Source organism: Tachypleus tridentatus, unplaced genomic scaffold, assembly GCF_004210375.1.
Source record: "Tachypleus tridentatus isolate NWPU-2018 unplaced genomic scaffold, ASM421037v1 Hic_cluster_1, whole genome shotgun sequence".
In the NCBI taxonomy this organism is placed as follows: Eukaryota; Metazoa; Arthropoda; class Merostomata; order Xiphosura; family Limulidae; genus Tachypleus; species Tachypleus tridentatus.
The window spans coordinates 28,517,816-28,544,823 of NW_027467777.1; the positions used below are offsets into that span (position 1 = coordinate 28,517,816).

Here is a 27,008-nt window from a genome sequence, read left to right on the forward strand (position 1 = left end):
AGATAACTAATGATGTTTATCACAGTAAGGTCCTCAGACCTTAAGAAATCCTAAAACTTGTTGGAAGTTAGTACTACAAAGTGACTAATGTACAGTTACTGTGTTTAATATGACTTAACCAGAGTAAGGAAGCTGTTATATCTTTATCATCAGCTGCAATAGTTAATGTCCAACAAAACAAGGAATACATTGTTTTCAGATGAATCCAATGTTCAGCTACATAATGGGCTCACAGAACCAAATTTAAACTAATTATAAAACACATGGTGTGTACCACTTCATTTGTTTGTAGTTTGTTTTATGGAAAACCAAAACAAAAATTACTGGATTAAATAGTTTTCACTTCAGAATTACTTTCTACAAATGATGTAGATTTTCCAACTAAAATACATAAATGAGTTATATGATACTAAGATTAGTTTACAGATATACAAATTTTTAAAAAATATTTCTTTGCATGTTTTGGAAGAAAAAAATTTAAATATGTTATCATTTCCTGCAGAATTAAATCACCACTTTCTTGTATCACACAAACCTTTAAAACTTTTCCATAAAATTTATATTTTTAAAAACCATAAATTTTATACATGCCTTGATTTAAAAAACACCACAGAACTTCACCGATGTAGAATGAAGTAATGTTTTAAACATCACAATATCAAAGGCAAGTTAATTTTTTAAATTATTAATTGAGAGGACTTTCTTTGATATAGGTAATATATTTATACATATTTTTTTAAATTTCTTTCCCCATTCAAGCAGTTACCTAAAACAACATAAACAAAACTAGATGAGGTAGTGCTGTGCCTTCAGTGGTCTGTTACCATTATTAGTAGGTTTGGTATGGTTTGTTTGGAATTTCGTGCAAAGCTACTCAAGGGCTATCTGCATTAGCCGTTCCTAATTTAGCAGTGTAAGACTCGAAGGAAGGCAGCTAGTCGTCGTCACCCACCACCAACTCTCAGACTACTCTTTTAGCAACGAATAGTGGGATTGACTGTCACATTATAATGCTCCCACACCTGAAAGGGTGAGCATATTTTGTGTGAGGAGGATTCAAACCCACGACCCATTTTCAGTGGAGCAGGACACACTTCAGCTTCTTCATAAAAGAAGCCAGCATTTGTAGGAGGAGAATGTTGAAGCCACAATTGATACGATTAAAATGCTTTTACTGAGCTTACTTCATCTTGTTTCTGTGTAGGAGGAGAACGTTGAAGCCACAATTGATACCGTTAAAATTATTTTTCTGAGCTGACTTCATCTTATTCCTGGGTAGGAGGAGAACGTTGAAGCCACAATTGATACGGTTAAAATGATTTTACTGAACTTACTCCATCTTGTTCCTGGGTAAGAGGAGAATGTTGAAGCCACAATTGATATGGTTAAAATGTTTTTACTGAACTTACTTCATTTTGTTCCTGGGTAGAAGGAGAATGTTGAAGCCACAATTGATACGGTTAAAATGGTTTTACTGAGCTTACTTCATCTTGTTCCATGAAAGACATTTTTATCCAATTGTACTGCAATGTAATACTGAGATAAAGCATAAAACGATACAGCAATCGTTTTAGAAGCTTTAAAGAAAATAAAGTCTGTAGTGGTAACAACAAATCAACAATCTTCACATGAACATCCACTGAACTGGTTTAAATAATTGAAAAGAACATAAGTTTCATTACATTTACATCACTAACAACTTTTCACAGCTCAGATGTAGGTAATTACACTATACCATGTTGATAACAAACACTGGCTAATTTGATAAAACTACACTTGTACTGATGTTATCAAATTACCACTGTTTGCTTTATCCAAAGATGTTTCAACCTTTCCTATGGAGGTAAGGCATGAAAATTAATCCAGAAACTCACAAGTTGAAATGAAAATCAAATTTCTGTCATTAATTTTCCCTTAGCTCAATATGTGAATTTACCACAAATTATTATCTTTTCAACATGTTAATAATACGTTAATTATCTTTAGAACACGTCAATAAAACACTAAACACAATAAACTGATAGATACATCTGTTTTAACTTCTATACAAACTTAAATATAACTTTTGTGACAATTTGGTTAATAAATAATTATGTTTCGTTTATTCCTTTAAAACACATTAATAAAACACTAAACACAAAAGTTACTCTAACTCAACAACTCATAGTTCAGTACCTGAATCACATTTTCAATTCATGTAATTGAAAATGACTCTTCCACTCACCACATAACGTCGAATTCCACGAGACTGAATCTCCGTCTGTCTGATCTCTAATTCCACTGTGTTTCGTTTACGATTGAAGGTAAAACTACCATGAAATTTGGCATGGCCTCCTTGACGTCTAGTTTGATAGTTAAAGATATTTTACAGGTTGAGATGAGGAGAAATAATTTCGTTAGTTCATTCAAACTAAAGTATTCTAAAATATATTCTAAATTTGAAGTGTGAGGAAATAATAATTGTATTTAAAAATAAAACAGCTTGAAAAACATACTCAGAAAAATATAACAGTTTATCAATGCAGTTAACATGATAATAGTTTAATGAGGATAATATTTTATCAATACAATTAACAGGATAACAGTTTGTCAATACAATTAACAGATAATTTATCAATACAATTAACAGGATAACAGTTTATCAATACAATTAACAGGATAACAGTTTATCAATACAGTTAATGAGTTAACAGTTTATCAATACAATTAACAGATTAATAGTTTAAACATGATAACAGTTTATCAATACAGTTAATGGGTTAACAGTTTATCAATACAATTAACAGATTAATAGTTTAAACAGGATAACAGTTTATCAGTACAATTAACAGGACAACAGTTTATCAATACAATTAACACAATAGCAGTTTATCAATACAATTAACAGGATAACAGTTTATGAACACAACAGGATAACAGTTTACCAATACAATTAACATGTTAACAGTTTATCAATACAATTAACATGTTAACAGTTTATCAATACAATTAACAGGTTAACAGTTTATCAATACAATTAAAAGTGTTTTTTTTAGATTTTTCAAAAGATTCATAAGATTTAACAGCACAATGCTGAACCAAGTTTGAACAGACAGACAAAATGAATGGTGCCTAATATTTCTCTGGTTCTTGTGCAGCACAAAGCTACATGATGGGTTGTTTGTATTGGTTCTTGTGCAGCACAAAGCTACATAATGGGTTGTTTGTGTTGGTTCTTGTGCAGAACAAAGCTACATAATGAGTTGTTTGTATTGGTTCTTGTGCAGCACAAAGCTACATGATGGGTTGTTTGTATTGGTTCTTGCGCAGCACAAAGCTACATGATGGGTTGTTTGTATTGGTTCTTGTGCAGCACAAAGCTACATGATGGGTTGTTTGTATTGGTTCTTGTGCAGCACAAAGCTACATAATGGGTTGTTTGTGTTGGTTCTTGTGCAGAACAAAGCTACATAATGAGTTGTTTGTATTGGTTCTTGTGCAGCACAAAGCTACATGATGGGTTGTTTGTATTGGTTCTTGTGCAGCACAAAGCTACATGATGGGTTGTTTGTATTGGTTCTTGTGCAGCACAAAAGCTACATGATGGGTTGTTTGTATTGGTTCTTGTGCAGCACAAAGCTACATGATGGGTTGTTTGTATTGGTTCTTGTATTGGTTCAGCACAAAAGCTACATGATGGGTTGTTTGTATTGGTTCTTGTGCAGCACAAAGCTACATGATGGGTTGTTTGTATTGGTTCTTGTGCAGCACAAAGCTACATGATGGGTTGTTTGTATTGGTTCTTGTGCAGCACAAAGCTACATGATGGGTTGTTTGTATTGGTTCTTGTGCAGCAAAAAGCTACATAATGGGTTGTTTGTATTGGATCTTGTGCAGCACAAAGCTACATAATGGGTTGTTTGTGTTCTGCCCACCATTATAAACCAACAGACATACCATTGTGCCACTAGGGGGCAGGTAACTAGTCAGCAGCAGCCACTGTAGCTTCTTGTTTGAGTAAACGGTGGAATCTGACAGTCACTTTTATAGAACAATCACAGCCTCAAACTTTGGAAGGAGGCTCTGCAATATTTGAATGCAAACCATGAATCCTTGGATTCATAGTAGTAGCCTGGCCAATAAAATATTTAGAAAACAAATTACCTTCACACACTAGGACATATAAAACATATGTTCTTAATTTTAAACAATGTTTGACCTTTGCAGCTTCCTCAGGGTTAATATATACACAACTGTTTGATATTAGAATAGCCATTAAATTATTAATGAAACATTTTATCAAAATGTCTAAATCCTTCCAACTGTGAACTACAAATGTTGAAAGATAGCCAGTAATTCACAAGTATGAAAAACACAATTTAATTGATCCAACAAACTGAACACTATACAAGTTAACCCTGTAGTAATGAATATAATTAAATTCAGCTGTTTATTACGATGTAATAACTTGGTCACTCCAGTCAGTTTTAAAATTAACCTATGCAGTTTATCTACCAACTATATCAAACAATATTCTGATTAAACAATACAGTTCATCTTTTATTAAAACATTGTAGCTAACTTACAAACTATACCAAACAGTCTCATAATTAAACACTTTAGTTTATTTACTAACTAAGCCAACAGGTTGATTAAACATTGTAGTTCATGTATGACTGGAAGGAAACAAAAACAATGGTTAAAGCCTAATAATATTCTAAACACAAAGATATATTTAAAAATATTCTAAACACACATTAAATCTATTCTAAACACACACACAAGATATATTTAAAAATATTCTAAACACATACTAAATATATTTAAATATATTCCAAACACACGCTAGATATATTCAAATATATTCTAAACACACACAAAATTAAAAGGATACACCCAGTGTTCTAAAAATGTCTTGATATCTTTCCCAGTGACAGTAAAAATTGCTCTTTCAAACTAAAAAAACAAAAACACAATCCTTGGTTAATTTCTCTTCAAAACCATGAACTTTCATAAGAGAGCATGACAAATTTCATACTCTACGATACCTAACAAAAACATTTACCATTGGAGTACTCTAACTGTGTGTTTTATTCTAAACAAAACTCACAAAAAATGATCTATTGAAAAGTAGATATGATTCTAAAACAAAAAATAATAAAAATTAAACTATGAATAATTTTTAACAGGTTTAACCTCACTTGATTTGAGTTTATATCATTCATAAAAACTGCGATATATATCCTTTATCCCCGAGATATTTCTCACAAGGTGGTCATAATTTTCTGAGTAGTATTCATAAGAAAATATATCCGATACAAAAGTAATTATATATTTTATATCTGAATTTAACATAATAATATAACTGTTTATGGACAAAAGGTGACCTATTGGTCACTCTTGGCTGTCCTGTTCTATTAGCCAAACTAAAACAGTTTAAAAAATTTAAAGCCAGCCCTTATCATTTATATATATTTAATAGCCTTCTTCTTAAATTTGCTTACATTTACTGCCTCAACAGCATCCAAAAGACAACCACCAAGTTAGAAAATTAAATTGTCTGAGCTAAAGACAACTCTCACTCTGCAAAAATTTGTCCCCCCTAGTTGTAGTACTCTCAGTTAAATATGGAAAAGATACATCAACATCCTTTACAATCTTAAACACTTCAATAAGATCCCTCTTTACTCATCTTTATTCAAGATCTTAAGACCCCTCTCCATCCCAGATACCAATTTATTAACCCTCCTCTGAACCCTTTCCAACAATTCAATGTCTTACCTAAAATAAGGAGCCCATAACTCAACATAATATTCTATATGTGGCCTAACCAGTAACCTACACAATGAAATTATAACCTCTTTAGACTTGTATTCAACATTTCTGTAAATACAACCTAAAATCCTATTTGTCCTACTACTACCAACAACAACACTGATTGGATGACTTTAGAGACTGATCAACCATTACACCAAGATCTCTTTCCTTCATAACACTGTTAAGGTTATTCACATCTATATTATACCTATAATTCAAATTATGATAAACTACAAACATTATGTTACATTTATTATAATTAAAACCATTTATTTATCCAATTAACTAAATGATCTAAATCATTTTATAAATCAGTAACATCCTGTTCACAGTCACCAACATCTTAATATCATCAGTATATTTAAATAATTTATTGATCATTCATTCAATATGTCACTGATGTAAATAAAAAAGATCAAAGGTCCTAAGACTGAACCATGAGGTACCTCACTTGTAACATTAATCCAGTTTGACTAAACTCCATTTATAATAACCCTCTGTTTTCTTCCATCAAGCCACTCTTCTATCCGAATAGTTAACTTACCTCCCACACCAACAGAGATAAGTTTCTTTAAAAGTCTTTTATGTGGCACTTTGTCAAATGTTTTTTTGAAAATCCAAATACAACAATAATATACCCTTACCTTCATCTATACAAGTAGTAACCTTTACAAAGAATGTCATAAGATTTGTAAGGCAAGATTTTCCCTTAATGAAACCACATTAACTGTCTTATAACATTCTCAACTTTGTTAAATGACTTTGCAAATCATTTTTTTTTTAATTTTACCTCTTACAATCTTTCTGAGCGAACCTGTTTTTAACTTGCAGTTAGCCTTTTCTTTCTGTAAACAACAAGTGTTTTGAATATTGAAAAATCTTTCATTAAACATTTCCCACATTTGCGTAGTTTCTCCAAATGCCTCACCTGTCCAGTTCACAGTATTAAATTCTTGTTTTATCCATTAGAAATTTGGAATCAATGTATTATTATTCCTGATTTCCATATGCAACAAGTCATTATATGTTGAGTCATAATGTATATTTCTGCTAATTTAACACAATATTTAAATTACAAATGTTTAGTACCATGATGTAAAAAGGATATAGCTAATAGAGATACTCTACTAATAAATCCGCATCAGATATTCATAGTAGTTTCCTTAAAAGCAACAAGACAACTGATGAGATCTGCTGGTCTTTCAGTTTTCATTAATCAACATTTACTTGGTATGCTTGGAGTTAAATGAAGACCTCTTAAAATCCAAAGTTTCATAACAACTCTTAACGACAATCCCATAGCTCCACGTTGACATCTAACCATTAGCATTGGCAAATAGACAGTGTTCTTATTAGTGTAAGTTGTGTGACAACATGTTACTGGTCCCAGTTTAGTAATGATTTAAAATCAGTGGCAGAACTTATTCATATTGTCCGACAATCTACTCCTTGTTATGCAGTGCTATGCAGACAACTGGTCAAAAATGGTTGTGTCATTCTAATCAGCAAACATCTGTATCTCAGAAATTAAAGAAAGTTAGTACTCATGAGTAGAAGTTTGAGGAAAAGTCCTCAGATGGTCGCACCACGTTAAATATTTGTTTACCCTACAAAACCTTCCACTAAAAATGACAAATTCAGACCCCCCCCCCGAAAGAGCATCATCCACTCTATGATCAGTCCTTTGCAGTTGATCAGAGCTACACGTCCTGAGTGATGTTGGTAATGTTAAACTGAATATAAACGATTCTCCTTGATCAGAGCTACACATCCTGAGTGACGTTGGTAATTTTAAACTGAATATAAACGATTCTCTAGCAAAACTAGTCCTGAGCTTCCTAATCTATTTCATTCCATCTGTCTGTTATTACTACTTAACTAATTACAACTCTTACACTGTTAGTTGAGAGTAACATGTTATACCACACGTTGCAGGTGACTTTTTGTTGAGCTGCTGAAGCTGCAAGAGACAGGAGTTTGTTGAAAACCTGAAACAGGAAAAAATAATTATCAGTAGGAAGCATGTTTCTGTATAGCTAGTTACAGTTAAGTAGGAAGCATGTGTCTATATAACTAGTTACAGTTAAGTAGGAACCATATGTCTATATAACTAGTTACAGTTAAGTAGGAACCATGTGTCTATATAACAAGTTACAGTTAAGTAGGAACCATGTGTCTATATAACAAGTTACAGTTAAGTAGGAAGCATGTGTCTATATAACTAGTTACAGTTAAGTAGGAAGCATGTTTCTGTATAACTAGTTACAGTTAAGTGGGAAGCATGTTTCTGTATAACTAGTTACAGTTAAGTAGGAAGCATGTGTCTATGTAGCTAGTTACAGTTAAGTGGGAAGCATGTTTCTGTATAACTAGTTACAGTTAAGTAGGAAACATGTTTCTGTATAACTAGTTACAGTTAAGTAGGAAGCATGTTTCTGTATAACAAGTTACAGTTAAGTAGGAAGCATGTTTCTGTGTAACTAGTTACAGTTAAGTAGGAACCATGTGTCTATATAACTAGTTACAGTTAAGTGGGAAGCATGTTTCTGTATAACTAGTTACAGTTAAGTAGGAAACATGTTTCTGTATAACTAGTTACAGTTAAGTAGGAAACATGTTTCTGTATAACAAGTTACAGTTAAGTAGGAAGCATGTTTCTGTGTAACTAGTTACAGTTAAGTGGGAAGCATGTTTCTATATAACTAGTTACAGTTAAGTAGGAAGCATGTTTCTGTTTAACTAGTTACAGTTAAGTAGGAAGCATGTTTCTGTATAACTAGTTACAGTTAAGTAGGAAGCATGTTTCTGTGTAACTAGTTACAGTTAAGTAGGAAGCATGTGTCTTTCTCACTAGTTACAGTTAAGTAGGAAACATGTTTCTGTATAACCAGTTACAGTTACGTAGGAAGCATGTTTCTGTATAACTAGTTACAGTTAAGTAGGAACCATGTGTCTATATAGCTAGTTACAGTTAAGTAGGAACCATGTGTCTATATAACTAGTTACAGTTAAGTAGGAAGCATGTTTCTGTATAACTAGTTACAGTTAAGTAGGAAGCATGTTTCTGTGTAACTAGTTACAGTTAAGTGGGAACCATGTTTCTGTGTAACTAGTTACAGTTAAGTAGGAAACATGTTTGTGTTTAACTAGTTACAGTTAAGTAGGAAGCATGTTTCTGTGTAACTAGTTACAGTTAAGTAGGAACCATATGTCTATATAACTAGTTACAGTTAAGTAGGAACCATGTGTCTATATAACAAGTTACAGTTAAGTAGGAAGCATGTGTCTATATAACTAGTAACAGTTAAGTAGGAACCATGTTTCTGTGTAACTAGTTACAGTTAAGTAGGAACCATATGTCTATATAACTAGTTACAGTTAAGTGGGAAGCATGTTTCTGAATAACTAGTTACAGTTAAGTAGGAAACATGTTTCTGTATAACTAGTTACAGTTAAGTAGGAAGCATGTTTCTGTGTAACTAGTTACAGTTAAGTAGGAAGCATGTTTCTGTGTAACTAGTTACAGTTAAGTAGGAAGCATGTGTCTATATAACTAGTTACAGTTAAGTAGGAAGCATGTTTCTGTATAACTAGTTACAGTTAAGTAGGAAGCATGTTTCTATATAGCTAGTTACAGTTAAGTAGGAAGCATGTTTCTTTGTAACTAGTTACAGTTAAGTAGGAAGCATGTTTCTGTATAACTAGTTACAGATAAGTAGGAAGCATGTTTCTATATAACAAGTTACAGTTAAGTAGGAAGCATGTGTCTATATAACTAGTTACAGTTAAGTAGGAACCATGTGTCTATATAACAAGTTACAGTTAAGTAGGAACCATGTGTCTATATAACAAGTTACAGTTAAGTAGGAAGCATGTGTCTATATAACTAGTTACAGTTAAGTAGGAAGCATGTTTCTGTATAACTAGTTACAGTTAAGTGGGAAGCATGTTTCTGTATAACTAGTTACAGTTAAGTAGGAAGCATGTTTCTCTGTAACTAGTTACAGTTAAGTAGCAAGCATGTTTCTGTGTAACTAGTTACAGTTAAGTAGGAAGCATGTTTCTGTATAACTAGTTACAGTTAAGTAGGAAGCATGTTTCTGTATAACTAGTTACAGTTAAGTAGGAAGCATGTTTCTGTGTAACTAGTTACAGTTAAGTAGGAAACATGTTTCTGTATAACTAGTTACAGTTAAGTAGGAAGCATGTTTCTGAATAACTAGTTACAGTTAAGTAGGAAACATGTTTCTGTATAACTAGTTACAGATATGTAGGAAGCATGTTTCTGTATAACAAGTTACAGTTAAGTAGGAAGCATGTTTCTGTGTAACTAGTTACAGTTAAGTGGGAAGCATGTTTCTGAATAACTAGTTACAGTTAAGTAGGAAACATGTTTCTGTTTAACTAGTTACAGTTAAGTAGGAAGCATGTTTCTGTATAACTAGTTACAGTTAAGTAGGAAGCATGTTTCTGTGTAACTAGTTACAGTTAAGTAGGAAGCATGTGTCTATATAACTAGTTACAGTTAAGTAGGAAGCATGTTTCTATATAGCTAGTTACAGTTAAGTAGGAAGCATGTTTCTATATAGCTAGTTACAGTTAAGTAGGAAGCATGTTTCTTTGTAACTAGTTACAGTTAAGTAGGAAGCATGTTTCTATATAACGAGTTACAGTTAAGTAGGAACCATGTGTCTATATAACAAGTTACAGTTAAGTAGGAAGCATGTTTCTATATAACTAGTTACAGTTATGTAGGAAGCATGTTTCTGTATAACTAGTTACAGTTAAGTAGGAAGCATGTGTCTATATAGCTAGTTACAGTTAAGTAGGAAGCATGTTTCTGTATAACTAGTTACAGTTAAGTAGGAAGCATGTTTCTGTGTAACTAGTTACAGTTAAGTGGGAAGCATGTTTCTGTATAACTAGTTACAGTTAAGTAGGAAGCATGTTTCTGTATAACTAGTTACAGTTAAGTAGGAAACATGTTTCTGTATAACTAGTTACAGATAAGTAGGAAGCATGTTTCTGTATAACAAGTTACAGTTAAGTAGGAAGCATGTTTCTGTGTAGCTAGTTACAGTTAAGTGGGAAGCATGTTTCTGAATAACTAGTTACAGTTAAGTAGGAAGCATGTTTCTGTATAACTAGTTACAGTTAAGTAGGAAGCATGTGTCTATATAACTAGTTACAGTTAAGTAGGAAGCATGTTTCTATATAGCTAGTTACAGTTAAGTAGGAAGCATGTTTCTATATAGCTAGTTACAGTTAAGTAGGAAGCATGTTTCTTTGTAACTAGTTACAGTTAAGTAGGAAGCATGTTTCTATATAACAAGTTACAGTTAAGTAGGAAGCATGTGTCTATATAACTAGTTACAGTTAAGTAGGAACCATGTGTCTATATAACAAGTTACAGTTAAGTAGGAAGCATGTTTCTATATAACTAGTTACAGTTATGTAGGAAGCATGTTTCTGTATAACTAGTTACAGTTAAGTAGGAACCATGTGTCTATATAGCTAGTAACAGTTAAGTAGGAAGCATGTGTCTATATAACTAGTTACAGTTAAGTAGGAAACATGTTTCTGTATAACCAGTTACAGTTATGTAGGAAGCATGTTTCTGTATAACTAGTTACAGTTAAGTAGGAACCATGTTTCTGAATAACTAGTTACAGTTAAGTAGGAAACATGTTTCTGTATAACTAGTTACAGATAAGTAGGAAGCATGTTTCTGTATAACAAGTTACAGTTAAGTAGGAAGCATGTTTCTGTGTAACTAGTTACAGTTAAGTGGGAAGCATGTTTCTGAATAACTAGTTACAGTTAAGTAGGAAACATGTTTCTGTTTAACTAGTTACAGTTAAGTAGGAAGCATGTTTCTGTATAACTAGTTACAGTTAAGTAGGAAGCATGTTTCTGTGTAACTAGTTACAGTTAAGTAGGAAGCATGTGTCTATATAACTAGTTACAGTTAAGTAGGAAGCATGTTTCTATATAGCTAGTTACAGTTAAGTAGGAAGCATGTTTCTATATAGCTAGTTACAGTTAAGTAGGAAGCATGTTTCTTTGTAACTAGTTACAGTTAAGTAGGAAGCATGTTTCTATATAACAAGTTACAGTTAAGTAGGAAGCATGTGTCTATATAACTAGTTACAGTTAAGTAGGAAGCATGTGTCTATATAACAAGTTACAGTTAAGTAGGAAGCATGTTTCTATATAACTAGTTACAGTTATGTAGGAAGCATGTTTCTGTATAACTAGTTACAGTTAAGTAGGAACCATGTGTCTATATAGCTAGTAACAGTTAAGTAGGAAGCATGTGTCTATATAACTAGTTACAGTTAAGTAGGAAACATGTTTCTGTATAACCAGTTACAGTTATGTAGGAAGCATGTTTCTGTATAACTAGTTACAGTTAAGTAGGAACCATGTGTCTATATAGCTAGTTACAGTTAAATAGGAACCATGTGTCTATATAACTAGTTACAGTTAAGTAGGAAGCATGTGTCTATATAGCTAGTTACAGTTAAGTAGGAAGCATGTTTCTGTATAACTAGTTACAGTTAAGTAGGAAGCATGTTTCTGTGTAACTAGTTACAGTTAAGTGGGAAGCATGTTTCTGTATAACTAGTTACAGTTAAGTAGGAAGCATGTTTCTGTATAACTAGTTACAGTTAAGTAGGAAACATGTTTCTGTATAACTAGTTACAGATAAGTAGGAAGCATGTTTCTGTATAACAAGTTACAGTTAAGTGGGAAGCATGTTTCTGAATAACTAGTTACAGTTAAGTAGGAAGCATGTTTCTGTATAACTAGTTACAGTTAAGTAGGAAGCATGTGTCTATATAACTAGTTACAGTTAAGTAGGAAGCATGTTTCTATATAGCTAGTTACAGTTAAGTAGGAAGCATGTTTCTTTGTAACTAGTTACAGTTAAGTAGGAAGCATGTTTCTATATAACAAGTTACAGTTATGTAGGAAGCATGTTTCTGTATAACTAGTTACAGTTAAGTAGGAACCATGTGTCTATATAGCTAGTAACAGTTAAGTAGGAAACATGTTTCTGTATAACCAGTTACAGTTATGTAGGAAGCATGTTTCTGTATAACTAGTTACAGTTAAGTAGGAACCATGTGTCTATATAGCTAGTTACAGTTAAATAGGAACCATGTGTCTATATAACTAGTTACAGTTAAGTAGGAACCATGTGTCTATATAACTAGTTACAGTTAAGTAGGAAGCATGTTTCTTTGTAACTAGTTACAGTTAAGTAGGAAGCATGTGTCTATATAACTAGTTACAGTTAAGTAGGAAACATGTTTCTGTATAACCAGTTACAGTTATGTAGGAAGCATGTTTCTGTATAACTAGTTACAGTTAAGTAGGAACCATGTGTCTATATAGCTAGTTACAGTTAAATAGGAACCATGTGTCTATATAACTAGTTACAGTTAAGTAGGAAGCATGTTTCTGTATAACTAGTTACAGTTAAGTAGGAACCATGTGTCTATATAACTAGTTACAGTTAAGTAGAAAGCATGTGTCTATATAGCTAGTTACAGTTAAGTAGGAAGCATGTTTCTGTATAACTAGTTACAGTTAAGTAGGAAGCATGTTTCTGTGTAACTAGTTACAGTTAAGTGGGAAGCATGTTTCTGTATAACTAGTTACAGTTAAGTAGGAAGCATGTTTCTGTATAACTAGTTACAGTTAAGTAGGAAGCATGTTTCTGAATAACTAGTTACAGTTAAGTAGGAAACATGTTTCTGTATAACTAGTTACAGATAAGTAGGAAGCATGTTTCTGTATAACAAGTTACAGTTAAGTAGGAAGCATGTTTCTGTGTAACTAGTTACAGTTAAGTGGGAAGCATGTTTCTGAATAACTAGTTACAGTTAAGTAGGAAGCATGTTTCTGTATAACTAGTTACAGTTAAGTAGGCACCATGTGTCTATATAGCTAGTTACAGTTAAATAGGAACCATGTGTCTATATAACTAGTTACAGTTAAGTAGGAAGCATGTTTCTGTATAACTAGTTACAGTTAAGTAGGAACCATGTGTCTATATAGCTAGTTACAGTTAAATAGGAACCATGTGTCTATATAACTAGTTACAGTTAAGTAGGAAGCATGTTTCTGTATAACTAGTTACAGTTAAGTAGGAACCATGTGTCTATATAACTAGTTACAGTTAAGTAGGAACCATGTGTCTATATAACTAGTTACAGTTAAGTAGGAAGCATGTTTCTTTGTAACTAGTTACAGTTAAGTAGGAAGCATGTTTCTGTATAACTAGTTACAGTTAAGTAGGAACCATGTTTCTGTATAACTAGTTACAGTTAAGTAGGAAGCATGTTTCTGTATAACTAGTTACAGTTAAGGAGGAACCATGTTTCTGTATAACTAGTTACAGTTAAGTAGGAAGCATGTTTCTGTGTAACTAGTTACAGTTAAGTGGGAAGCATGTTTCTTTGTAACTAGTTACAGTTAAGTAGGAAGCATGTTTCTATATAACAAGTTACAGTTAAGTAGGAAGCATGTTTCTATATAGCTATCATTGATTTATTACATCTGTGCACACTGAGTAAGAGTAGTTGAAGAAACCATCAAGAAAACAATAATAATAAAACAACACATTATGTTGTCATTTGTTAGAGCAAAGCCATGTAGAATTACCTGCTGTGTCAAACCTGTGACTTCAAGAACATAAATCCAAGGACTATCCCACAATGGGACAACACAATATTGTATGTGACAATTAGTAAAAACACACAACACATGGAAGAATCTGCAAGAAGTCTTGTTATAATAGAAACAAGTTTTGATACAGAAAACTGAAAAGGACACACAAATGTGTCAACACTAGATTTGACACAGATGACTGAGGAGGACAGACATATGTGTAAAAACTAGTTAAGACACAGAAGACAGAGGACACACAATTGTGTCAAAACTAGATAACACACAGAAGACAGGAGACACACAAATGTGTCAAAACTAGTTAACACAGAAGACAGAGGACACACAAATGTGTCAAAACTAGTTAACACACAGAAGACAGAGGACACACAATCGTGTCAAAACTGGTTAACACACAGAAGACAGAGGACACACAATCGTGTCAAAACTAGTTAACACACAGAAGACAGAGGACACACAAATGTGTCAAAACTAGTTAACACACAGAAGACAGAGGACACACAATTGTGTCAAAACTAGATAACACACAGAAGACAGGAGACACACAAATGTGTCAAAACTAGTTAACACACAGAAGACAGAGGACACACAAATGTGTCAAAACTAGTTAACACACAGAAGACAGGAGACACACAAATGTGTCAAAACTAGTTAACACACAGAAGACAGAGGACACACAATCGTGTCAAAACTGATTAACACACAGAAGACAGAGGACACACAATCGTGTCAAAACTGATTAACACACAGAAGACAGAGGACACACAATAGTGTCAAAACTAGTTAACACACAGACAGAGGACACACAATAGTGTCAAAACTAGTTAACACACAGACAGAGGACACACAATTGTGTCAAAACTAGTTAAGACACAGAAGACTGACAAGGACACATAAATGTGTCAAAACTATATTTGACACAAATGACTGAGGAGGACATACAAATGTGTCAAAACTAGTTAAGACACAGAAAACCAAGGAGAACATGTGTCAAAACTAGTTTTTATAAAGACTTCTGATAGTCTGTTCCACTTGTTCTCATTTTCTCAGACAAAACTGATACCAAATATTTCAAATCATATACTAGAATATTGATAAATTTTCCACATGATATCATTAACATCTGTACTATTATGTTTGTTATACTTTAGAACGTCAATTTATGACCTACTCTAATTCACTTCTCCCACAAACTTTAAAGAAAAAAGTATGTAAGACAGGAATTTCAATAAAATCTTTCTTAAAACAGTGAAGGTGACAACAGAGACTCACCTGTAAAAGTAACTCCCTACCAAGCCTGTCTTCTAACATGCGGACCACAAGATGGGCCTTTTTTTGTAATATTTTGTTATATTTTGGTGAGGTTGTGTGGAGATGCATTGTGGGAAAGTAGAAACTGTTTTCCCTGTTCTGATTTGATGACATAGAGGAAGATGTGTAGGCACTACAATCAAGCACTAATCCACCATACGTTTGTTCGTAACCAATAACTTCTTGAAGATCCTAAAAACATGAGGAAAAACCTTAACACAGAATTTAGATTAAGCACAGTTTGTTCATATCCAATAACTTCTTGAAGGTTACAGGAAAAAAAACCTTTGATACAAAAATTGAATAGACATAAAAGTATAAATAATAATATCAGATGTATGATATAAATACTATTTTTTACTCTAATATAAGACAGTTTTATATTTTAGACCAGACTATAATATTTTGTGATTTTGCTATAAGACAGTTTTATATTTTAGACCAGACTATAATATTTTGTGATTTTGCTGTAACAGTTTTATATTTTAGACCAGACTATAATATTTTGTGATTTTGCTATAAGACAGTTTTATATTTTAGACCAGATTATAATATTTTGTGATTTTGCTATAAGACAGTTTTATATTTTAGACCAGACTATAATATTTTGTGATTTTGCTATAAGACAGTTTTATATTTTAGACCACACTATAATATTTTGTGATTTTGCTATAAGACAGTTTTATATTTTAGACCAGACTATAATATTTTGTGATTTTGCTATAAGACAGTTTTATATTTTAGACCAGATTATAATATTTTGTGATTTTGCTATAAGAGTTTTATATTTTAGACCAGACTATAATATTTTGTGATTTTGCTACAAAAAAATGATAAAATTCAATTTGTACTGAGATCAAAATGTAAAAGATACAAGTGATTAACTATAAAAGACCATTTCGTGAAAAACTGATATTAACATAATGTATGTATTATGGTAATAATACAGTATAAAAAATCCCAGAAGAATTTCTTCTTATAATAATTCTGTTGTATCCTCGTGAATTATCGTGATAGTTAATTTGTACAGAAGTTTTTAAAGTTACAATTCATTTATCTCTGACTGTTCACAAAACTTCTTTCCGTTCTTTAAGTACAGGATCAGTCTACATGACCGAACAAGACTTCTTTTTACTCATTTAGTCTTTTTAGGTCTAATATGTCTAACTTTAAGTATAGTGTGTAGCTTTACAAAATTTTGCAGTATTTCACTTGATATTACAAGTCTTTAACATACAAATAAATCATTTTATAGTGAAATAAAACAAAGATTTGTCCATAAATATACTGAACATTTGTCCATGGAAAACAAAGATTTGTCCATAAATATACTGAACATTTGTCCATGGACAAAGTAATGTTTTTGTTAGAATTAAAAAATACTTTTTGTTATCTCATAAATCTCAAACTTCTTTTGTGTAACCACTAAGACCTACTACAAACGTTTCAAACGTTTTTTCAGTAAAACTTTATTTGTAATTTTCTCAAATCTAACTCAAAATGAGAATGGTAAATCTAACTGACACACACAGAACAATATCTAAACTACCTTTTCTTCTTTCTATGAAGACTTCATATTGTGATATAAAACACTTTTTATCCTAATTATCTCTAATTATATCTAAATTTCATTGCCCTTTGAACCCTAACTACTGCCCACACTCATAAGCTGTAAATAACTCAGGGAAAGTTACGCTATTGAATTACATTACCCATGGGCTACTACAACTAGTACAAAAAGCTCAATGCATACCTTGTGAAACATTTTTATTATATTATTATTTATTTTACTTAATCTTAACTAACATATAAATATTCCTATTTTTACATTTTAGTTGTTTTTATACATAAAAAATAAACATGAAAAATAAGAAACAAAATATATATCCAGTTCTCTTTTTCTTGTGCTCTTGGTTGTTGAAGAAAGTTAACCCTAATTTTTATGCTACAAATAGTATTGCAATTAATAATTCTTATTTAATTAAATAATGCTGTAAACAATATAGACTAATAACATGCTAAAAGTAGACAAATTCTGTTATCTTTCAAAAATATTTTGGCTTTTTAGCTCTGTAACGACAGCCGTTACAAATTCATCCAAGCTGGTCATTATCTTTCTCATGGGAATGATAATCTCAAGTGTAACTCACATTTTAATCAACTGAGAACAATGTTATACAATGTGTGTGTATAACTTCAAACACTTATAACTAGGACTTCAAATGTACACACCTTGTACAGCCAATAACGATATTCATTATTTCCAAAGGCTTTTTTATAGTACTGATTTGATAAGTAAGCAGAGATACCCTTTGGTAGCCACACATCAGACCTGAGAAAAGATAAAAATAGAAAGGAATGTTCGTGATCAAGTGGAATGAATGAAAGTAAAATAAATTAACCAAGAACTGATTTATTAAGCTTTACTTAATTAATAATACATTAATACCATTAATAATAATGGTAATATTTAATTACCAGTAGACTTATACAAATTAAGGGCAGATTTAATACGCTTAAAGATACAATTAGCCGTGAACACATTTACAGTAAGAATAGTTTTAACACTCATAAACATAGTAACAGAAAATTTATGAATAAAATAAGAACGACCTAATACTGAAAAAAAAATGTTGATAATAATTCAAACTTACTATGTGTACCTAACATGAAATGTGGGAAGATTCTAGTAAAGTGTACAAGTATGTTGTATACACAACAGAAATCTGATATGTTACAAAATTACTTTACTCAAGATATGCCTGTGAACTGATCTCAGTCCGACTCCAACACGTCTGTGAACTGATCTCAGTCCGACTCCAACACGTCTGTGAACTGATCTCAGTCTGACTCCAACACGTCTGTGAGCAGATCTCAGTGACTCCAACATGTCTGTGAGCAGATCTCAGTCCGACTTCAACACGTCTGTGAACTGATCTCAGTCCGACTCCAACAGGTCTGTGAACTGATCTCAGTCTGACTCCAACACGTGAGCAGATCTCAGTCTGACTCCAACACGTCTGTGAACTGATCTCAGTCTGACTCCAACACGTCTGTGAACTGATCTCAGTCTGACTCCAACACGTCTGTGAACTGATCTCAGTCCGACTCCAACATGTCTGTGAACTGATCACAGTCCGACTCCAACACGTCTGTGAACTGATCACAGTCCGACTCCAACACGTCTGTGAGCAGATCTCAGTCCGACTTCAACACTTCTGTGAACTGATCTCAGTCCGACTCCAACACGTCTGTGAACTGATCTCAGTCCGACTCCAACACGTCTGTGAACTGATCTCAGTCCGACTCCAACAGGTCTGTGAACTGATATCAGTCGGACTCCAACACGTCTGTGAACTGATCTCAGTCCGACTCCAACACGTCTGTGAACTGATCTCAGTCCGACTCCAACACGTCTGTGAACTGATCTCAGTCTGACTCCAACACGTCTGTGAGCAGATCTCAGTCTGACTCCAACACGTCTGTGAGCAGATCTCAGTCCGACTTCAACACGTCTGTGAACTGATCTCAGTCCGACTCCAACATGTCTGTGAACTGATCTCAGTCTGACTCCAACACGTCTGTGAGCAGATCTCAGTCTGACTCCAACAGGTTGGAGTGCAACATGATATTCACATGACAAATAATATTATTTTTGTCCACCACAAGTTTACATAACATCTAGTAGCTCCACAATGCACAGTTGTTTCATTATTACTGTAATCTATATGTGATATTTACTTTTATCTTGAAATATAGGGTAAAATGAATAGTTGATAACTCTGACATCTAATCCTTGATATCAAGTTGAAAGTTACTCTGTAAAACAGCATGGCATGCACACAGGGTTAACAAAACAGACTTAACACAACCAATAGAACAGTTTTAATACTGCTGAACAGAGCTAGTACGTATTAGTTTTATAAAAAAAATTATGCAGAATTGTGATAAAACAAAAATAGCATGTAAACATGAATAGTTTAATTGAAAGTTACCATGAGTACATGCTGATAAAACATCCAAAAAACTGATCAGCAACGGCCTGAGCCATCACCCGACGAGAGATGTACGTTTGGTCAATGATGTGACGAGAGTGAAGAAGAGTGGTGCTAGATGAAGATAAACACAAATCTTCGATGTACATTCTGATATACAAACACTGTACAAATAATGACAGATAAACACAAATCTTCGATGTACATTCTGATATACAAACACTGTACAAATAATGACAGATAAACACAAATCTTGATGTACATTCTGATATACAAACACTGTACAAATAATGACAGCTAAACACAAATCTTCGATGTACATTCTGATATACAAACACTGTACAAATAATGACAGCTAAACACAAATCTTCGATGTACATTCTGATATACAAACACTGTACAAATAATGACAGCTAAACACAAATCTTCGATGTACATTCTGATATACAAACACTGTACAAATAATGACAGATAAACACAAATCTTCGATGTACATTCTGATATACAAACACTGTACAAATAATGACAGATAAACACAAATCTTCGATGTACATTCTGATATACAAACACTGTACAAATAATGACAGATAAACACAAATCTTCGATGTACATTCTGATATACAAACACTGTACAAATAATGACAGATAAACACAAATCTTCGATGTACATTCTGATATACAAACACTGTACAAATAATGACAGATAAACACAAATCTTCGATGTACATTCTGATATACAAACACTGTACAAATAATGACAGATAAACACAAATCTTCGATGTACATTCTGATATACAAACACTGTACAAATAATGACAGATAAACACAAATCTTCGATGTACATTCTGATATACAAACACTGTACAAATAATGACAGATAAACACAAATCTTCGATGTACATTCTGATATACAAACACTGTACAAATAATGACAGATAAACACAAATCTTCGATGTACATTCTGATATACAAACACTGTACAAATAATGACAGATAAACACAAATCTTCGATGTACATTCTGATATACAAACACTGTACAAATAATGACAGATAAACACAAATCTTCGATGTACATTCTGATATACAAACACTGTACAAATAATGACAGATAAACACAAATCTTCGATGTACATTCTGATATACAAACACTGTACAAATAATGACAGATAAACACAAATCTTCGATGTACATTCTGATATACAAACACTGTACAAATAATGACAGATAAACACAAATCTTCGATGTACATTCTGATATACAAACACTGTACAAATAATGACAGATAAACACAAATCTTCGATGTACATTCTGATATACAAACACTGTACAAATAATGACAGATAAACACAAATCTTCGATGTACATTCTGATATACAAACACTGTACAAATAATGACAGATAAACACAAATCTTCGATGTACATTCTGATATACAAACACTGTACAAATAATGACAGATAAACACAAATCTTCGATGTACATTCTGATATACAAACACTGTACAAATAATGACAGATAAACACAAATCTTCGATGTACATTCTGATATACAAACACTGTACAAATAATGACAGATAAACACAAATCTTGATGTACATTCTGATATACAAACACTGTACAAATAATGACAGATAAACACAAATCTTCGATGTACATTCTGATATACAAACACTGTACAAATAATGACAGATAAACACAAATCTTCGATGTACATTCTGATATACAAACACTGTACAAATAATGACAGATAAACACAAATCTTCGATGTACATTCTGATATACAAACACTGTACAAATAATGACAGATAAACACAAATCTTCGATGTACATTCTGATATACAAACACTGTACAAATAATGACAGATAAACACAAATCTTCGATGTACATTCTGATATACAAACACTGTACAAATAATGACAGATAAATCTTCGATGTACATTCTGATATACAAACACTGTACAAATAATGACAGATAAACACAAATCTTCGATGTACATTCTGATATACAAACACTGTACAAATAATGACAGATAAACACAAATCTTCGATGTACATTCTGATATACAAACACTGTACAAATAATGACAGATAAACACAAATCTTCGATGTACATTCTGATATACAAACACTGTACAAATAATGACAGATAAACACAAATCTTGATGTACATTCTGATATACAAACACTGTACAAATAATGACAGATAAACACAAATCTTCGATGTACATTCTGATATACAAACACTGTACAAATAATGACAGATAAACACAAATCTTCGATGTACATTCTGATATACAAACACTGTACAAATAATGACAGATAAACACAAATCTTGATGTACATTCTGATATACAAACACTGTACAAATAATGACAGATAAACACAAATCTTCGATGTACATTCTGATATACAAACACTGTACAAATAATGACAGATAAACACAAATCTTGATGTACATTCTGATATACAAACACTGTACAAATAATGACAGATAAACACAAATCTTCGATGTACATTCTGATATACAAACACTGTACAAATAATGACAGCTAAACACAAATCTTCGATGTACATTCTGATATACAAACACTGTACAAATAATGACAGCTAAACACAAATCTTGATGTACATTCTGATATACAAACACTGTACAAATAATGACAGCTAAACACAAATCTTCGATGTACATTCTGATATACAAACACTGTACAAATAATGACAGATAAACACAAATCTTCGATGTACATTCTGATATACAAACACTGTACAAATAATGACAGCTAAACACAAATCTTCGATGTACATTCTGATATACAAACACTGTACAAATAATGACAGCTAAACACAAATCTTCGATGTACATTCTGATATACAAACACTGTACAAATAATGACAGCTAAACACAAATCTTCGATGTACATTCTGATATACAAACACTGTACAAATAATGACAGCTAAACACAAATCTTGATGTACATTCTGATATACAAACACTGTACAAATAATGACAGCTAAACACAAATCTTCGATGTACATTCTGATATACAAACACTGTACAAATAATGACAGCTAAACACAAATCTTCGATGTACATTCTGATATACAAACACTGTACAAATAACGACAGCTAAACACAAATCTTCGATGTACATTCTGATATACAAACACTGTACAAATAATGACAGCTAAACACAAATCTTCGATGTACATTCTGATATACAAACACTGTACAAATAATGACAGCTAAACACAAATCTTCGATGTACATTCTGATATACAAACACTGTACAAATAATGACAGCTAAACACAAATCTTCGATGTACATTCTGATATACAAACACTGTACAAATAATGACAGATAAACACAAATCTTCGATGTACATTCTGATATACAAACACTGTACAAATAATGACAGATAAACACAAATCTTCGATGTACATTCTGATATACAAACACTGTACAAATAATGACAGATAAACACAAATCTTCGATGTACATTCTGATATACAAACACTGTACAAATAATGACAGCTAAACACAAATCTTCGATGTACATTCTGATATACAAACACTGTACAAATAATGACAGATAAACACAAATCTTCGATGTACATTCTGATATACAAACACTGTACAAATAATGACAGATAAACACAAATCTTCGATGTACATTCTGATATACAAACATTGTACAAATAATGACAGCTAAATTTTGTGACATAAGCAACAGAAAAATTAAAACATTACCAATGTGAGTAGTTATAACATACATATTACAGCTTTTATTTCAAAGTTTTATTTGTTTTAACTTCTAAAATATTTAGAAACAAACAAGACCTACAATTAACAAATACTGAAGTACAGTTACCAAAATATTCCATTTTTATAATTTGTATTAATCCTTCATAGACAAACATGAAATATACCAAAAGGAAATACCACAAAAACTGTAAGATGCTTCGGTACTTTTTCACTATTCTACATATAGAGCAAGATTTCCTTGGATAGATAAAACCCATTGTAGAATGTTTCAAATTGCATAAACATACCCGTTTTGAAACATTTAGTCACAAATATTATAATTACATGTAACTAACTAAGAATATTTATTGACAAATTTTAGGTTTCTGTTGTTTTAAATTATTTGCCAATTGTACATAAGGATGAATTGTTACATCAACATACCAAACAGTACAGAAAATATTTACAAATGGCCACCTGGATAAGCAAAAATTGATTCTTTATTATCAAGCCACATTCACAAGCTATTAATTATTAAATTTTCCATCCCTACAAATCAATTAACAGAATCATTTATTTAACCCATTCTGTTTTAAAATAATGAAAATGATCACAAGAGTAAACATAATTTTAACTAAACTCACTCTAAAATAGTCATTGTTGCATATGGAGCTGATTCAACATAGGTTTCATCAACGAAAACTTGCTTGTAGCAAGAATACGGGTAACGACTGGATAACAGTTCTTCAAAAAATTCAAATGCCTGAGAAAAACAACAAAATATTTGAATTAATAATGAAACTAGAATATATCACTGACTAAGCCTAAACTAAAAATATCTACTAGGATATACCACTGACTAAACCTAAACTAAAACTATTTACTAGAATACATCACTGGTTAAACCTAAACTAAAATTATGCACTAGAATATATCACTGACTGAATCTAAACTATCTGCTACAAAAAATCACTGGTTAAACCTAAACTAAAAATATCTACTGGAATATATCATTGACTAAACCTAAACTAAAAATATCTTCTATAATACATTGCTGGCTAAACCTAAACTAAAAATATCTACTACAATATATCACTGACTAAACCTAAACTAAAACTATACACTAGAATACATCACTGGTTAAACCTAAACTAAAATACCTACTAGAATATATCACTGAGTAAACCTAAACTAAAATTATGCACTAGAATATATCACTGACTGAATCTAAACTATCTACAACAATATATTACTGGTTAAACCTAAACTATCTACTACAATATATCACTGGTTAAACCTAAACTAAAAATATCTACTGGAATATATCATTGACTAAACCTAGACTAAAACTATTTACTAGAATATATCACTGAGTAAACCTAAACTAAAATTATGCACTAGAATATATCACTGACTGAATCTAAACTATCTGCTACAAAAAATCACTGGTTAAACCTAAACTAAAAATATCTACTGGAATATATCATTGACTAAACCTAAACTAAAAATATCTTCTATAATACATTGCTGGCTAAACCTAAACTAAAAATATCTACTACAATATATCACTGACTAAACCTAAACTAAAACTATACACTAGAATATCACTGGTTAAACCTAAACTAAAATACCTACTAGAATATATCACTGAGTAAACCTAAACTAAAATTATGCACCAGAATATATCACTGACTGAATCTAAACTATCTGCTACAAAAAATCACTGGTTAAACCTAAACTAAAAATATCTACTGGAATATATCATTGACTAAACCTAAACTAAAAATATCTTCTATAATACATTGCTGGCTAAACCTAAACTAAAAATATCTACTACAATATATCACTGACTAAACCTAAACTAAAACTATCTGCTACAATATATCACTGGTTAAACCTGAACTAAAACTATCTACTGGAATATATCACTGACTAAACTTAAACTAAAAATATCTTTATCCTAGATTTTTTTATATATAAAGCCTGTTCTAACAAGGTGGATCTTCCATAGATTCAACTTACTAATAACTAAAAAACTAGTATGGAAAGTATTACACCAAAAACTAGAATACATCTCTGAAAATTTTCTGTTCATTTAACATACAAGAAAACAAATATATTCCACTGTCAGCTCAATCTGTCAGGAATGGTGCATACTGGATTTCAGTCTATTCTTCATATACAAGGCTTTCAACATTTAGTTTCTATGATTTTACAATATAGAATGAAATGTGTAAACATCTGAACACATACCAAGTGTATCTATAAGACAATTCAAAGTAATTTTTATTGTGCTACATATTTCACTACTTCAACTTACTGGGCTCTGATCAATGAAATAATACCATTGCATTGATATGTTTGTTACTCTGTCTGTAACCAAAGGTTTAAGGTATATGTAACTTTCTGTATATAGTTTTCATTTCACAGGTATCTATTTTTAAATGTTTGTGTATGTGTGATTGTTATTTTACTGTTGTTCACAAACTTGTGTTTCTAGTGCTAGAATAAATGACATGAAATAAGAAAATCTTTTCTACAGGAAAAATATAGAATTAACATATGTTATGATAACATGTCTTGTTGTCCCAACTACTGGGTGACACCAGTTCCACACTCAGTTAGTACTTGAAATAAAGATATAAGACACACTGACTTCTGAGTGTTTTAATCTAAATGTTTTCAGATACATCATGTAACTTAAAATGATTTACCTGCATAATTTCCTCAGGAAATGGTACAATACTAATAAATTTTTAAAACATTTTTAAATTTATAAATTATTAGGTGGAAAATTGAAAGAAACTATTTTATTATTAACATTCACACAGAATTTCCAAACATAAATTGATGTAACTTGTAAAACACACATTTCTGGCTTTAAATTAAAATTTTCGTGACCAACATTCACTACCTTAGAGACTGTTTATTATAATTTGCAAAGTGACATATACCAACAAATCTAGTCTTCCCAATTAATCAACCATAAAAATTATTAAAAGCAGTGATATGTTTAAAATAGTATTTTAAAAGAATTAGGAACATAATTATCCAACATCTATCAGGTTAATCATAAATAACTTCTTTACCTCGTGTAAAAAACTTGTGGTGTTTGTAAGGATTCCTTTCAAATGGGGTAAACAGAAATGTGTTACCTCATGCATGTGCTGATCCACAACGATCTCAAATGGACTGTAAAGAAACCAAACTGTTGATTTACAACAAGCATAAACAGACTAAGAAAAACAAACTGTTGATTCACAACAAACATAAACAGACTGTAAAAAAACCAAACTGTTGATTCACAACAAGCATAAACAGACTGTAAGAAAAACAAACTGTTGATTCACAACAAGCATAAACAGACTGTAAGAAAAACAAACTGTTGATTTACAACAAGCATAAACAGACTGTAAGAAAAACAAACTGTTGATTCACAACAAGCATAAACAGACTGTAAGAAAAA

At 31.7% G+C, this 27,008-nt stretch overlaps 1 protein-coding gene across 4 annotated transcripts in view; it reads right to left on the reverse strand.

Moving 5' to 3' along the window:
* Taf2 (TATA-box binding protein associated factor 2) overlaps window positions 1-26,730 on the reverse strand; it is a 99,144-nt gene extending 72,414 nt beyond the window's left edge. For 2 of the 4 annotated variants that reach the window (XM_076484825.1, XM_076484823.1), the window contains exons 1-8: window positions 26,632-26,730; window positions 24,187-24,305; window positions 19,800-19,913; window positions 18,037-18,136; window positions 15,766-15,996; window positions 7,692-7,784; window positions 4,874-4,935; window positions 2,225-2,342 (exon numbers count right to left, since the gene is read on the reverse strand). In XM_076484825.1, coding sequence (XP_076340940.1) covers window positions 2,225-2,342; window positions 4,874-4,935; window positions 7,692-7,784; window positions 15,766-15,996; window positions 18,037-18,136; window positions 19,800-19,913; window positions 24,187-24,305; window positions 26,632-26,706 — 912 coding nt within the window. In that variant the 5' untranslated portion in view covers window positions 26,707-26,730. The remainder of the gene's footprint in view (window positions 1-2,224; window positions 2,343-4,873; window positions 4,936-7,691; window positions 7,785-15,765; window positions 15,997-18,036; window positions 18,137-19,799; window positions 19,914-24,186; window positions 24,306-26,631) is intronic. The other 2 variants (XM_076484827.1, XM_076484826.1) reach the window with 2 other exon arrangements.
* Between the last annotated feature and the right edge of the window lie 278 nt (window positions 26,731-27,008).